The 16,957-nt window shown below is 44.7% G+C and overlaps 1 protein-coding gene across 1 annotated transcript in view; it reads right to left on the bottom strand.

The window, feature by feature from the left end:
* Positions 1-620: 620 nt before the first annotated feature.
* Positions 621-16,957, bottom strand: part of PPM1H (protein phosphatase, Mg2+/Mn2+ dependent 1H) — a 165,007-nt gene continuing 148,670 nt past the window's right edge. The window contains exons 9-10 of the mRNA XM_064142247.1: positions 10,908-11,059; positions 621-5,501 (exon numbers count right to left, since the gene is read on the bottom strand). Coding sequence (XP_063998317.1) covers positions 5,354-5,501; positions 10,908-11,059 — 300 coding nt within the window. The 3' untranslated portion in view covers positions 621-5,353. The remainder of the gene's footprint in view (positions 5,502-10,907; positions 11,060-16,957) is intronic.

Raw genomic sequence — 16,957 nt, forward strand, 5'->3', positions numbered from 1 at the left:
CACAGAGCTCTGACAGTTGTTATCCTACAGCTGAACTCTTCCAGATCAGCTTTTAGACTAATGCACTTTGTACAAGATTTACTTCATTAAATCAAGAATGAGACCTTTTGTCAGGGAGTCATCCATTCCCTTGTACAGAAGAATGTGCTGCTTGCACCATTAGCAATACACATCCAGAGAGCAGCGCACACTGCTCAGGAGAACATGAAGAAAGACTGAGAGAACCTGGGGCTGTTTAGTCTGGAGAAGACTATTAATATCTGAGAGGTGGTAGCAAGTGAAGGGGGCCAATCTCTTCGCTGGTGCATAGTAATAAAGACAAGGAACAACGGAGACAAACTAGAACACAGAAGATTACACCTCAACATGAGGAGAAACTTCTTCACAGTGAGGGTAACAGAGCACTGGAACAGGCTGCCCAGAGAGGCTGTGGAGTGTCCTTCTCTGGAGACTTTCAGAACCCACCTGGATGCATTCCTATGTGGACTACACTAGGTGATCCTGCTTTGGCAGGAGGGCTGGACTTGATGGCCTCTGGAGGTGCCTTCCAACCTCTAACATTGAGTGTTTGTGTGACAAAGGCAGAAAAGTCCTGGTTACAGATCTAGAGGAGAGAGAGATAATAGATAATTTAAAATTTTATTTTAAAACTTCACTCATACACCTCTCCAGCATCCTCCTCTTGGTCATTGCACTGAAAAGTTTCAAAAAACACAAAATATATCCCTTTACTAAACATTTTGAGTTCTTGGGCTACAAAAGAGAGTAACATTTCACAGTCACAAAGCAGAAGTACATTGGTCCAAAACATCTTCCTCCTGCAGGTCTTCCATTCTTCAGGACATATCAAACCTATGTAGAACTCAAAACAAGATGATTTGATGACAATGAAGGAAAGAAAAAGATGGCAGCTTTCAAAAACAAAAAATCCAAGCACAAATGAGATACTTAGGAAAGAACACTGCCAGCAATAGTTCAAAGAACAGGTAAAAGAATGAGAGTGGAGGTGGACAAGAGCATCCTCCTTCAAGTACATCACAGGTAGAAATACAGCAGCACAAGTTACAACATTGTTTGGTCACTCTCTCTACAGTAGCCACATTGCTATATTTTCATCTAAGACACAGGGAGGAAACCTACACACCAAAAATGTCATGGGAGAACAACAATGCCACACAGGTCATGTTTGATACAGAAATGTTGAACCGACTTGTACATAGAATGTGAAATAAAAGCAAAACACTGAGGCAGGGAGAAACACAGCAGATTTGCCCAGAGTATGTAGTGTTCTGTCAAAGCCTAGAGAAGGTTCAAAGCCAAAAACTGCCCAAACATCAAACACAGCTCTTCAAAAATATCCTGAAGGCACAGAGTCAACCATACCTCACAGATCTTACTCATCATATCTTAACATGGAAATCCACTGCTAACAGCAGGCTGACCGCTTCTCCTTTAGCTTTTTATCCCTAATGTTTATGAAACAAAACCAAACAACAAACAATTTCTCTCTCTCCAGAATGAGGCCACTGAACATCAGCCCTCTCAGGCAACATGCTTTTGTGCTTATGAAGGAAGCATCGTTGCCTTAATGTACCAAAAGACAACCCTGTGCCTCACTTGAGGTGTAAATGAAACATCTAGCTACCTTAGTCATTGAATTAAGATTTTAGGTTGTAGTGCAAGAGAAGAACATCCAAAATGGCTACTGCCTTCTGTAACAGTATTGACAGGAGAATGGTAGCAGCTTCTCAGCTTTGAGCTTCTAGTAACTGGACTGGACTAGGCACCAGAAGACAGCGTTAAGTTGCACTGTCAGCTAACCTGAACTGTGGGGCACACTACCTCCTTTCCCTTGCCCAGGAGAGGGCAACAACTTGCCTGACTTTCTGAGCAGTGCCTATATATAGGCAAGCACACAGCACAGAGCAGTAGCAATGTGAATACACCTCTGGACAGAGGTTTCTTGCCACTAAGGCTAAAACAGCCTTGGCTACTATGGGAACCCCACTGTGCTGCTGGAATCAGGCAGTAACTATGGTAATGTGACAAGGACCTACACTTTTGACTTGGTGCCTAACTTGCTGCAATTTGAGAAGACAAGGTGTCTGCTCCTAACTCAGGAGCTTCACTGAACACTGGGGCAGCTGCAAGGCTGCACATGGCAGTATCCATCCGGTGCCATTCTGAACCATGGTGCTGTGCAGCACAGCTCCTCTCTGCCATCAGTGGCTTCTAATACTCTGGCTGCTCCCAAAATAATTCAACCTATTATGGGAATTGGAAATATTTCTAATTATGCTTCCTTCTCACACAATACCTGCCCAACAAAGCACTCCTGCCTCCTATTTATATGAAGCATTGGTGTGTATATGTAATTCCACCATGCCCTGAAGCAGGCCGCAGTGGGCATGCAAGAGGCTCCTGTTGAAAGCAGATGGAAGTGAAAGCCTGAGTTCTAACACAGCATACTTTGGATGTACCAGAGACACGATAGGGAGGGGGCAAGCATGTAAATGTGTGACAGGTATTTTGTGAGAAACCAAAAAGCATCATAGTCTATTTCCAGTCACCTCTGAGTAGAGCTTTTTAAACGTGATTATTGTTCTTCAGTTATTCACATTTATTAATTGATGATAGTTGATAGTAATTGTTGGTGCTGTACTTCTGCCCCTTCCAGGAGAAGGGCTGGCAACTAACACAGCTCTGCCTGAACCCAGCCACTGCAGGGAAGCAGGGTGGCTGATGGTGGTACCTCAGATGAACAAGAGACACAGTGGAAGGCTGATTGCACAGAGCCATACCAGCACCCACGAGAGTTTGCTGTGAGGAGTCACTAGACGGTTTGCTTCCGTCACAAACTCTGCTAGCCCATCTCTCCAGGGGTATGTTTAAAAACACCCCTGAAGGAGAAGGTGCATTTTCCATTGCCTTGAATTTTCACTCTGAAATGCTGACAAATGTGTTGCACTAGAAATTCAGTTCCACTACACTGTATTCAGTGGGTTTATAATGACTGGTATGTGTCTTGACAACATGTTAACAAATAACAAAGTCTGACAATGCAATGAGCACTGAAGTATTTGACTCAGGCTTGTAACTGGTACCAGCAAGATCCAGCTGCTTTCCTGTTCAAATGACTCTGCTGGAACTGCCAGCATTAGCTTCTCTGTGAAAGAGGACCTGAATTGCTGGAGGACTACACAACTGTATTTGCAACGAGACGACAGCAGTTACGCAGAGCATGAATGGCATGTTTACACGTTTATTAGGCGAAAAAAAGTGCAAGATAAGATCTCTTGCTTAAATATATGAGAAGCCATGTGAAAAATATTCTACACTCTAAACTTCTCTTTTCACCCAGCTGCACAGAGAGAAGAAGAGGTTAAGTGGGGTCAAAAATAAAGAAAGGATAGATAAAGCATGACAACACAATCAGATATGCCATTGATTTATGCTGAAGCTCTTGAACACAAAACATCTGTGTATCCATGTTCTGCACAGCTTTATTACATGCAGGCACTTCTTAATTTATGGGGCTTTTTATAACCATTGTTAGGCTAAAATCATGCAGTTTGTTGCATGTTTGAGCTGTTACTCACTCTGCATTGTCTGCTCTTAACCTGAGACACCTACTGGGTCTAGAAATTCAGAGCAAGGGTAGTTTAAATCCACTGAGGCTGTTGCATGTGTTGCAGTCAAGTAAAGCATCTATCTGGGCAGCTCTACCACACACTGCACAGTGTGTAGGTAGCACATTATAAAACACAAAACTAGCAAGCTCAAGGCCACACCTGTTCACAAGAAAGTCTGCAAAGGGGACAGCATCCTCTTTCTTTTTGGAGAGGACACAACATTTGTGAGGTGCCTAGTCAGTGCTCAACAACTATGTCAACTCTGTCTTTTGGCTATTCGAGAAGTACAAACTGGATGAACAGATACAGAAGAATGTGGTCTGGAGGCAAGTTAGGTTGACCTTGCCTCTCCTGTCAATACGCCTGCCTGTATGCTAATACTCTGCTGATTTTGTTGGTTTCTCTTTTTGTCAAATTCTGGCAATGAGGTAAGATGCCTGCTTGAAGAACAGGCAGGCAGGTGAGCTACAAGTATGCTCACTTGTTCCCTCTTAAGACTATGGCTTTCACCCTGATAATGCTTTACCCAGACTTTCTTTATTTAAACTGATTCATCACTGCTTAGAAAAAAACTGCTGAAGCAAGCCAAGGGCTTGTATCTATCACAGTGATGTTCTGATCCTTGACTACAGCCCTCGATATCAAGGAGATAAAAAGTTATTAGCTGCCACCTTCTGATCTCCAAGTAAAGCAGGCAAAGGTACACTCAATAAGTTAGGCAAGAAGACGCAAAACAGCCTTTAAATAGATCAATACCTGGGTATCCAAATTGATAATAAGAACAATACCACCAACCTCACGTAGGAATCCAACTGAAAATACCCTCGGGAGCCCAAATGAATTCACTGGATTCCAACTGATGCAAAAGCTGTGGGTCAGAAATCCTTTCAACAGGATAAAGTAGCCAGAACCATTCAATGAATGAAAAATCTGATCCCAAAATAACCATCACATAAAGCTGAGCTTGCATGCTCTGTATAACCAGGGTGTACACACAACAGGGAATCCTGACAAGTCACTCCTCACACCAGAACAAACCTTGCCACGTAGGACTGTGACCTGTTTCACTTGGACAATTTTGCAGGTGGCTTTTCTAGCTGCAGTAAACAGGCATAGTCACACTTAAAACAGTTTCAGTTTTCCTACTGAAATACAGGAGCACAGTCTACTGAAGAAGAGACAGGAGAGGAAAACGAGGGTTTGAAGGATTATGCAAGTTTGAAGCTGTCCGTAGGTAAGTCATGAATGCAAGTTTTTGGAAGAAGAAAACTCTTGAGTCTCATAGATGCTTACACAGATACTTTTAAATGAGATGTGACCTAAGTCACCTTCTGAATATTTGGGGGTAGATCTCAGGAGCTTCCTTGGCTTCTGATACCCACTTCTAGTTTCACAACTCAAATGGCTCTTCCAAGCTACATGGTAAACTGAGGGAAAAAAAATTCCCCACTTGGAGGGATGACAGAATCCTAGCAGCATTTTAATCCCATTCCTGTTAAGCACCAAACCCATTTCTATAGGGAAATTATAATCTTAAGGGTTATCTTTAATCATATACAGCATATGTGCAGAGCCCTACTTTTGGGCAGAAAAATACCCCTCCAGCATTAGTTTTGAATAGATTACATCAATTGGAATTGTCCTGGTCACCAAAGCCATACTGTCTCTTACAGGTCCTTCCCCGAAAGATCCCCATCCTATAACCACTCTTGATGCTACTTTCATGACTGTTTGTTGCCATGTATCAAAGGGATGACATAGACAGAGATGTCGTCTCCAGAGCCCAGCCTGTCATTGGATATCCGCCAGCCTCGGTCCTTCAGCACTCCCCTGGCTCGCATCACAAGGTCCTGCGCCACCAGCGTGTACCTGTGGGAAAGGCAGAACACAGAACAGAATGGTGTGAATGTGAGTTGGTGAAGTGCTTTTAATTTAGTGAAACACCAAGTTTCACATTGCTTCAAAACTCCCAGCCCATGCTGGGCTGAGTGGCAGTGGATTTATGGCAGTTACTTTCTGTCCTGAAAAAAACAACCGGCGCTGCTTGGGAGCAGAGTCCAAAAGGTGGTGCATGATGGTGCTTTTGTGTGATGTGCTCTGACAGACTCCCTTATCGTTTTACCTGCTGTTACTATGTCAACACATCTGTGTACCCACTTAGAAGTTCCCTCTGAAAGAAATGTCATTATGGATGAACAGCTACTGTCTAATGTGTTCTTCGTTAGTCCAACACCCAGCTGAGATGTTTTGAGTTTGGCTGTGTGGAGGCAAGCTTTTCTATAATTTGATAATTAAAGAGTAATCAAACATTTAAAAGACAATAAGTAAGAAAAAAAGACCTGTCTTTTGTTTGAAACTCAAGTATCAGCCTCCAAGATGATGCAAGGCTCTGTAAAGCCAAACAGGTCACCAGAAGCAAGGCACAGGTCTGTCATTTCTGGAAACCAAGAAGGAAAAGAAGGGTCTTGCTTTTCGAGATTCTCTTTTCTAGGGTGCATCAGTGGCCAGAAATGATCCACCCAGACCCAACGTGAGGAACAAGAAAGAAAAGTATCTCCATCAATCAGAAGTAAGGAGGAAGTTTATTCAATATCCAGGACTTTTCTAACTGCAGAAATTTTCAACACGGAATGAGGATCAAAGAAGGGTAAAACATAAATTATGTTTTGTTTCTTCAGTTTTAGTGCCTTAAACTCAAATGACTCCTCTGGAGCAGGAATAGATTTATTTGCTCTACTAAAACATTTATTCAAAGTAAACAAATCCATATTTGACTGCCCAAAAGGTTTTGACGTTCAATTCAAGTAACACTGTACAAAACAACTGTACCCTCTGCACCTAATGGGGCTGAGATTTCCAGCCCTCACTAGTTTTGAGTAAAGGTTTACTTTCAGGAGTAAGAGATGGGCCCAAGGGCTAAGGAGTTGAAGGACTGCACATGGCAAGCAAGAAAGCTGAGTATTTATGCACAGCATGTCTGATGCTCAGTGAATTTTGGTTAGAACATTTTATCCAAGTATTTCTCAGCTGCTGTCAGAACTTAAGAAAAGAAAATACACATTGTCCTGTGAGCAAACCTTGCCTTCCTCCTTTTTCTGACTAGCAAGGGCTCCCCACATCTACAGCATACAAAGGAATGAAGATTCCTCTTGCTTGTGTAAAGCTTTCACTGCTTAATGCTTGAAGAGGGCAAGACTGAAAAAAAAAAGGGGGGGAGGGATTTTAATAAACGAAAAATTCTCTCATAGAAAGACTGAAATACACAAGAAATGCAGCACATTGAAGCAAAGGAAAAGGTACAGGCGAAGGCAGCAGCAAAGGCACATATTCCTCACTGCATGTAGAGCTGAATTGAAGTGATGATGTTCAGCTTGGCACCAGAGGAGATATGGTGAGTCTCTTGTACCTGGAGATGATATTCAGCAGTAGTCCATTACCATATGCTTTATTCTCCAGCCCTCTGAACTTGGGATTCAGCTGTTGGAGACAGTGTTTGAGAACTGCTGAAAGCAGTTTTAAAGTGCCCACTTCCTCCTAATGAACAGCCTCACTGGAACACAACTTTTCTGTTTTAAGAATAAGTATTTTTTCCCTTCGGTTGAAGCTTTCAATATTGATCAAAGTACTGCAGGGGAAATGGTAACAAGTGTGGGAAATGTGCTGCTGTCTGAGTAGCTTCTTGCACCCAGCAGAGGTGCAGCAATGCCCCAGCATCCTCATAAGTCTCTAGCTAGTGTGAGCCAGAGTGAGGAAGAGTGAGAAAGGACAGGAGAGAGGACAAGAAATAGAACATTCCCAAGGTCAGTGGGTAAACCTGCATAAGTGTTGCTGAAGGAAATGGGCAAGAGTCATACACCTTTGAGAGATGAGGTATGGAAAGCAGCAGTGTGTCACTACCACCTGTGCTTCACTCAGGGTTCCCCTCCAGGAAAAGGTCTTCAGGAAAAGACTGGATGGGGCACTTGGTGCCATGGTCTGGTTGACTGGATAGGGCTGGGTGCTAGGTTGGACTGGATGATCTTGGAGGTCTCTTCCAACCTGGTTGATTCTATGATTCTGTGATTCTATCCATGCTCTCACCTGCCACAAAACCCACAAGAAATGAGCTACTAAGAAATCCAAACCCTCCCCAGCTCTCAGGGTGGAGCTGTTCTCTAAGCAAGTCTGTGTTCATCACCCATCCACTTGGAGGTGCCCAGGCACATGCTGTATTTGACAAGATTTGGAGATGTTTTTCTGTGGGTAGCGAACACTCACAGTTCTGACAGTAAATATCAGCAGGAGAGAGTCCCAAGAGTGTTGCTGAGGGCTGTAAGCTCTTGCCCATCAAGCTATAAAATTACTACTAATTCAAATGGGAGGGGTATTGTTCCCACACAAAGCTAATTACACAACAGATAAGTAGTCCACAGCTCCACAATCTTCCTCTCTAGGCTACTGGGTCAGGCAGACCCAGGGTCTGCCACACAGGTAGGTTCTCCAGAAGACACCAGTGTAGCCAAACCCAGCAGGGAAGTCTCCTCCATTCTGACAAGTTTTCTACATCCCTAGAGAGTTTAGATTTCCAGCTGATCTCTCCACTGCAGACTAAGCCACTACAGCCACCACAGAAGCTGACATTTTCTGGGATAAAATTTCCTTTAAACCTAACTGATGATACGGCAAACAAAATTTTCCTGTCACCGACCAGGGAGAGAAATGAACCCAGCTCCACAGCCTGAGCTGCAGCGCTATCATGAATTCATTAGTTATACCTCATTTGGACCACTGTGAACTAATTAGGGAAAACTTCTCACACAGTACTTTAAACCCTTCAAATATTCTTTACAACCAATCAAGAGCAGCAATTCTACCAAGGTAATTTTCATGAATATTATTGTAAGCTATATGAGGGACTGCTCTAATTACCTTTTGCAAACCGGTATGAGAAATGCCTCGCTGCCACAATGTGTAAGTTTCTAAATGACCTGGCACAAAGTTATTTAAAAGAACAAATTAATTTTCAATTCAGATGTCCATTCATAGTCCAGTAGGTCAAACACCAATAAATGTGTTTGTTTTAACTTGTAATACTAACTATAACCAGCAGATCCAGAGAGGTGATTCTGCTGCTTTATGCTGCTCTGGTAAGACCCACCTGGAGTACTGCATCCAGGGCTGGAGCCCTGAATACCGGAAGGGCATGGACCTGATGGAGTGGGTCCAGAGGGGGAGCATGAAAATGATCAGAGAGCTGGAGCACCTCCACTGTGAGGACAGGCTGAGGGAGCAGAAGTTGTTCAGCCTGAAGATGAGAAGGTTCCAGGCAGACCTAACAGCAGCCTTCTAGTACCTGAAGGGGACTTAGAAGAAGGCTAGAGAGAGGCTGTGTACAAAGGCCTGCAGTATCAGAGTGAGGGGCAATGTGTTCAAGCTTGAGAAGAGCAAATTTAGATTGGATGTTAGGAGCAAGCTCTTTGCCATGTTTTACAACGGATGAAAAATAACTCACCTAACAAGTCAAAATCAGAAGACTGAACAAGCTGCACCAAACATGGCAGCAGCCATCACCAGCTTTGGACAGACCAAAAGGAACAAGACAGACACAACACAACCAGACTCTATTCCTAAGAGATAGGACCAGAAAGAACAGTAGGAAGAGCCAAGCTTTCCCAATTACTAGATGAGAATGGAGGCAGAGCAGGGCAGAGGTATTACCTTTCATCAGGTGCCTTAGCAAGAGAAGACTTGGGGGTGCAGAAATGAGAGTTAAAAGATCCCTAAATACCTCTGAGTGTTGCTAGGGAGTAACAGAAAGGAGACTGGGTGGATCATCCCCTCCTACCTTAAATCATAGCATATATGCACAGCACAGTGTCAGATGCCCTGGAAGTGCCCCTGACTAATCCACCTGATATGTTCCCAGAGAGATGGCAGAGGCACTTCCACATCTTGCTGAAGCAGGCACAGCCCCTGGCTGTCATCCATACCACATCTCCTTGATACAAGGAGGCAGGGAAGGTCAAAACTGCAACTTCATGCTCATCATCCATTCTCCTTGCAACTGAGTGCTTGCTGCAAGTGTCAGGGCAAGAAAACAACACTTGCCAGTTACTTTGGAGCTGCTCTCACTTTGAAACTCAAGTGGCTGTCAGGGTGTCCCTATCCAGTTACCTTCCCTGTTTGCCAACAGAGAACAGAGCTGACCCTGTGAAGATGACCATTTCAAAATACGAGGTACAGAGGCACATTGAGCTGGATTTCCCCACGTCCTCAAGAGCTGTCACACCCCTCTCTGTGTTTTCACTTGGCTGCTCAGATATCCCAGAGCTTATTTCCGAAGCTCTGCTTTCCGCAGGCCAATTGGGGATGCATAAAAGCTCTTTTCCCACTCTTATCCCAGGGTGAGGGCAGAATACAGCAACAATCAGGCCTGGATTCAGGAGTAACCCACACTTTCCTTCCTGAACAGTCCCTAGGGAATGATAAAGCTCTTTTCACTTTGTCTTCCCCTTGACAAGTGAAGGAACCTCCTGATCTTTTGGTTCACAGCGAGACTGAACTCAGCAGCAGACAGACTGTTGGACTCACTCAATGCAGACAGCACTCCAGATGTTTTAGGAACTTGCTTTCTTGCTTGATGATATGTTTAAAAGATGGAAACTGGTCAAGTAAGAGGTGATAGGAAAATGAAAAAGATGAGGTAGGTTAAAACTGTGAGATGAGACTGAACCTAACTGAACGAAATAAAGGCTGAGTTTCCACCTACTTTTTTTCTGTGTCCTGTAGCTGGTAGCACTGAGCATCTTCTTCTGAAAGTGGGTTTAAAGGGCACAGCATGACCAGAATGAGTGGGACCCTCACCATGCAGTATTCATACACAATCACATACATACAGAGTGAGAGATGCTGCTGATGTCCTAGTTAGAAACAATCTTTAGTGTTAAGGGACTATAAAGAGGAGAGTGAAAAGGAAACCTGTGACTGCTGGAGACAGAGACCTACTGCCATGTTTTTGTAAAGCCTCAGCCTCCTGCAGTTTCCACAGGAGCTGGTACGTCAAACATGTAAAGATACTATGATCCCACAGCTGTCCATTTGAAGGCAGGCAACTACAAGTTATAACAGGCTCCCCACCTCCCCATCTTACACCACCATATTTGCTACAGAGGCTCCATCTTCTTGTAAGCAGTTGTATCTTTACTGGGTGTTACTCATTTCCTATTCTCTGCAAAAAAGCGTTACCAAAACATGCTTTTCTGTGGAGAAGCTAGAAAATCAGGGATGTGCACAAACCTGTGGGGGTCATCTGGGTCACAGTTTGGTAGAAAGTTAGTGACAGCTTCAGCAACTTCTTCATTTAACAGCACATCCCAGAGCCCATCAGTAGCCAGGATCAGAACATCATCTGGCCCATGCTCATACTGCAGGAGATCATAGACTCTCACCTAAAACAAAACAAACAAATCGTAACAGATATGCATGAAGAAGATGACCTGCTCAAGAAATATTGCTGAGTTTGGCAAGTTAGCAGGTTTGGACACGGCACTGAAATCTCTCTCCCACAGCACGATCTGTCTCCCGTTTAGCCCTCAACAGCAAGACCTCCTGCCCCAGCTCAGCACGGCTCAAGTGCTGACCTCAGCCAGGATGTAAAGCACTGTGCCACCCACTGCCAGCAGTGCTTGAAGCCTCTCCCGCCTGGCATCCTGGTTTCAGTGGGTGAGACTTTTTCTTATCATTGGCAGAACTAATCATATGAAAGCTGAATAATTTATTTGATAAATTTTTGATATTTTCTAATAAAATATTCACAAATAATTGTTTTTCACTGTTTTGCAGCTCCATTTAACTCTGCCAGATAAACTGCACATTTGGAAATGCCTGGGTGGCATTTACCAGACCTGAGGCAGATGCTGCACTCCAGAATTATGCCTTCACAACATGGAGAAAAACTGTTTACCTGCTCAGTTATATGTGTTTGTAAGGAGTCTGGTAGGTAAAGACTGATTCAAGATCTGCACAAAAGTGAACCCCCAAGCTTATTCACACTATTACAATACCCACTAGCTTCACCTCATCAATCTGCAGCTACAATCAGGCTGACTGCTACTGCTGGCACCTCTGTAACATCCTGCCTGTAAAACAGCTTCCACTGCCCTCTTCCCAGTAAGACTGGGGAAAGTCAGGAGTGAAAGGGCCAGATATGGGGTAGAGTACCAGCTGACAACGGTACTGACTACTGAGCCGCACCAGAATACCAGGAAAAGTCGGGACAAGTGTTTTACACCGAGCCTGTAGTTGGGTGTAACTCTCCTGCAATTTCCAGGTCATGTTACAAAGCAGTCGTGGAGCACTTTAATTCCCACAGCAAGAACCACCGTTTGAAAGAAGTGGGACAACCTTGGCAAGACAGCCAGGGGAAATGGTCTAGAAGCAGCACACCTTGTAAGGCACCCTGCTCCAGCCTTGGGCTCCACTAACAGCCCTGGCAGTTTGTCCGAACAAGCATTTGGCATAACTAGAAAATATCAGCTGTTTTATTCTTCCTCCTGATGCACACTCCCCTTAGGAGCCATGGAGCAGGCAATGCACATAAAATGCCTGGACCTTTTAATGTAATTATGATTTTATGGGACTGCAACCAGTGCTGGAAGGAAAAAAAAAAAGAATTAATAGTATCACCTAGACCTGACTGTTAATCCTTACTTGTTCGCCTTTTCACTAAGAAGCACACGAAGGTCATTTGTAAAAGGTAACCTTCCACTTCATTATCTAAGGTAGCAGCTGAATAAGGACTTTTGAGAGGATTAAAGTCAAGGCAAGATGCACTCTTCATTAAAGAGTATCTGCTTGTTCAGTCTGAGTGTGAATACTGTTACAGAAATATCCCTATATGCAGCGCAGCTCTCAGATCAAGCTCCCTGCACAGAAACCAGTAACTGTCACAGACCCCTTCCCCAAAAATTAGGCCAGCCTTTTAACAGCCCAGAGTGCCAACTCAGACATTACTGGGCCGTGGGAAGTAAGTTGACCAACACAGCCATCGGTAAGCACCATGTGTTTTGGTCAGATTTCTTGTGTACAGGCAAATATTTGAGAGAGCATCAGGGTTAATGCTTAGGGACAAACTCAGCAGTAAGCTCCTTGTAGGAATAACAAAGCTCTGAATGTCAGTACTAGAAAAAACAACATACCTAGCGTGGCTTTCCCACCCATGCAAAGTACACATTACACTACAAGAGCCTTGTTTTTGCAGGACTGGTGGGGGAAAATGCAGGAAACCAAGGCCGTGCAGCACTGGTTTGAACTTGTCTCCTCCTCACATCTGTACTTTTGAAAACCCAGCAACAGGGATATTTCAGTGATGCTCTATGGACTAAGCTTATGCAGAGCTGCACACACTGCAAAATGCTGTTGCAGAAGCCTGTCAGTGCAGGGCACAGGTTTCATTACCTGGTCAATAGCACCGCAGAAGTGCGTCAGCTAGAACAGACCTTTAAGATCACTGAGTCCAGCCATCAACCTAGCGCCATCATGGCCATTAAACTGTGTCCCCAGGTGCCACCTCTACACATTTTTTTAACATCTCCAGGGACAGTGAATCAATTACCTCCCTGGGCAGCTCGTTCCAATACTTGGCCACTTCCAGTAAAGAAATGTTTCCTAATATCCAATCTGAGTCCCACTCTGGTGCAATTTTATTCCATTTCCTCTTGTTCTATCACTTCTTACTAGGGAAAAGAGACCGACACTCACCTCACTACAGCCTCCTCTCAGGTAGTTATAGAGAGCAGTAAGGTCTCTCCTCAGCCTTCTATTCTCCCAGACTAACCACTAAACAATCTCAGTTCCCCCAGATGCTCCTCCTAAGCCTTGTACTCCAGGCCCTTCACCAGTTTTGTTGCCCTTGTCTGGACACACTCCAGCAACTCAACGTCCTTCTTGTAGTGAGGGGCCCCAAACTGAACACAGTATTTGAGGTGCAGTTTCACCACTGCTGAGTACAGGGGCATGACCACACCCCTACTCCCGCTGGACACACTACTCCTGGTATGGGCCAGGATGCTGTTTGCCTTCTTGGCCACCTGAGCATACTACTAGCTCACGTTCAGATGGCTGTCAACCAGCACCCCCAGTCCTGATGAAAAGTCAGGCAGCTTTCCAGCCTCTGTCCTCTTAGCTTGTAGTGTTGTTTGGCGTTGTCGTGACCCAAGTGGAGGACCTGGCATTTGGCCTTGGTAAACCTCATACAACTGACCTCAGCCCACCGATCCAGTTTATCCAGATCCCTCTGCAGAACTGTTCTGCCTTCCAGCAGATCAACTCTCTCACTAAATTTGGTGTTGGCTGCGAGCTTACTGAGGGAGCACTCCATCTGCTTGTCCAGGAAACTGATAAAGGTATTAAATAAGAATGGCTGCAAAACTGAGCCCTGAGGAACCCTGCTTGTGACTAGGTGCTAAATAGATTTAACTGGTTTCACCACCGCTCCTTGGGCCTGGTTATCCAAACAGTTTATTTTACTAGTGAAGTGTCCACCAATCCATGCCATGAGCAGCCAGTCTCTCCAGGAGGATGCTATGGGAGATGGTGTCAAATGTTTTATTAATGCTGCACCCTTGCCAAATTTCCTAGCAATTCCACCCTGAATCTTTCATCTTTTCCCTCATGACTTCTTGCTTCTGCAGCCAAGCTTCAGTCATGATAGTGATCTACAGAACTCATGACCTGTGCTCTATCCTCTGCCTCCTGTGCTGCTTTGAGAGCCTTGTCAGCATCTCCTCCCCACATACCAGCCCTTGCTGTGTTGCGTAGAACACTTTCTAACTCTAACATTTCTCTAGAGCATGAGGGCAGCCCCCAAAAGAGATGTATTTGGTCACCCTACTTCCTACACCATCCACTGATGTCTTACTCTAGAGCACCTGACCTGTCAACTAGCTCTAATTGACTTTAGTAACCAGACAACGTTAAAAAGCAGGAGGCGGCACCAGAACCTCGCAGCACAGACATCCGTGACAATGAACACTGGGTTACACTGCATTTTCTCCTGACTGGTGCTTACAGACCTCTGCTGATAGGTAACAGAAGACACACACCACTGGAGCCAACAGTCAGCCGAGACAGCTGTCCGGACGTGCCTCAGGCAGCCTGTCGCCTCAAGCCTGCCTTTCTGCAGTCCGTGTCTGTGGCATACTGCTCACCTACAGGCAGGCGAGAGTACCGGGAAGAACGACCCGGGGCAAGCGGCGAACAAACTGGTGGGCTGGGGTTCTATTTACCTTTCAAACGGATCTACCCACCGGTCAAGACTTGTATCTGGCTGCCAAAAAAGCACCACGGCAGCTCTGTGAAGGCACTACGGGCTTGTTTGCCAGGCTTGTTTTGAAGAGGCAGCCAAGGCGAGTCCCTGCAGCCTGAAAACCCTTTCGCAACAGAGCGACACAGGAGCCTGCAGCCACCTGAGGTGCTCTTAGCAGCCAGCCCCCAGGGGAGTCGCAGCCAAACAACAGACTGCATTCACTCGCTTGTGCTATTGATCGATTCCGCTACTTCAATAAATTAAGCCCTTTCTTAATTGTATCGTTCCTTTGAATGCAGAGTGTTAGCCAGCGCAGCTTCGCTGGCGAACGAAGGAGGAGATCTTTCAATACCACCCTCCAAGTAATTTATATGTAAATAAAAAGCGGATCTCAACACTGCTCCCCGCAGCACTCACCAATTAATCTCCTTTTAGGTTTTTACTGCCACCCTTTGTTTCCTGCCCTTTAGCCAATTTCCAGTAGACTGTGCCAACTTTCCACTTAGTCTGTGGCTTCATATCTTTTATATTAATAACCTATAAGGCAGAACAGATTCTCAAATGTTTTTGGAGGAATCAAAGTGCTCATGCAAGACCATCTACTGCCTTTTTTTTTTTTAATTCTCTGGTAGACATAACCCTGAAGGACTTCAAGCCGCTGAAGTGTGATGTTTGCTTCTTGAAACCACCTTGGCTGCCTTTGATCATGCTGTACTTCTTGGAGTATTTGCCTTGCTCGTTCCTTTCAACGGTGTTAATTCATAAGATTTCTCCAGAAGGCAGATGCGAATCTGAAATGGTCTCCCCTGACATACTTGTGGAGTTGTCAGGAATATTTTACTCATGTACTGAAGGAAGAAAAATTCTCCTTCGTTGCCTTAGCATTTGCTGTGGTGACTGGGCTTCAGGTCCAAACACTGCCATCGGAGCCACGTCTCCCCCACCAAATGGCTGATTACATTTGTTTGAAGAATTTCAGGACAAAATCCTGTTTTTCAGCTGCAAGACGGTGGCTGTTGCTGAGCTGTAAAAGGCAGAATTTCCTGCTGAAAGCTTTCAAATGAACTGTTCCATTATGAAAAAAAAAAAAAAGATTTAATTCCACGCCAGACAGCCTCGGCAATGGCTCGCCTGCTTTGTGCTACTCCAGTTCATTATGAAAGGCTCAATTCTCCAGAGCTCACCAACCTGCAGAAGGCCTCCAAATCTGGTCTCGTAACAGCTGAGCCACTGAATCCTGATTACATTTGTCAGTCTTGGCTACATGACTTCTCCTCCCATAGCTTGGCACTCTATCAAAGTATCACTTCACAACACCCTGAAATTACTGTTACATGCCTATTTCTGGATCTAGTCTCTTCCCTCTAGCTAAATGTTGGTAGATATGGCACATCAGAGCTTTGTCATGCTGGAAGCAAAATATTCTGAGAACTCCCCACATTGCCCCCAATTTGGGAAAGGATGCTACAATTACAGTACAGAAACAGAAGTCAGAGGACTTGGATCCTCCTCTTGTCACGACTCACTGTGCGCCTTAATTTCCTGTGCCTCTGTTTTTCCAGGTCTGGAAACCAGACATTGTGCTTCCCTACCTCTAGATAAACAGTTTGAAATCCAATGCTGCACAAGGGCCAAATATGACTGCGCTTGATGCCACTGCCTTTACTTTCAAGTGCCAAGCTTCCCAGATGGCAGCATAAAGACGTTCCTTAATGCTGGTTTCTCTGCAACATGCACCATCCACGCATGGACAGAACATGTCAAGGAAAAGCAGGAGGATATAAAGCACTGGGAAAAGAAGAAAGAGTAAGAGAAGGTGCAACGGAAAGCAAGTTGGAGCATGTTTCTACCTAATAAAAAGTCAGGGCTTTTTTTGCCAGTATCTCTTAATCAAAGTGGCTGATACTCTCTTTCCTCCTCCTATCCTCATACACTTCTGCTGAATTTAGCTGTGAAGGGAACATGGAAACAGAGACATTTTTTCTTCTCTTTTGCAAAGCAGTTAAGAGATCCTGAAACGTGGATAGCATATAAACTGGGT

Source organism: Pogoniulus pusillus, chromosome 4 (assembly GCF_015220805.1).
Source record: "Pogoniulus pusillus isolate bPogPus1 chromosome 4, bPogPus1.pri, whole genome shotgun sequence".
In the NCBI taxonomy this organism is placed as follows: Eukaryota; Metazoa; Chordata; class Aves; order Piciformes; family Lybiidae; genus Pogoniulus; species Pogoniulus pusillus.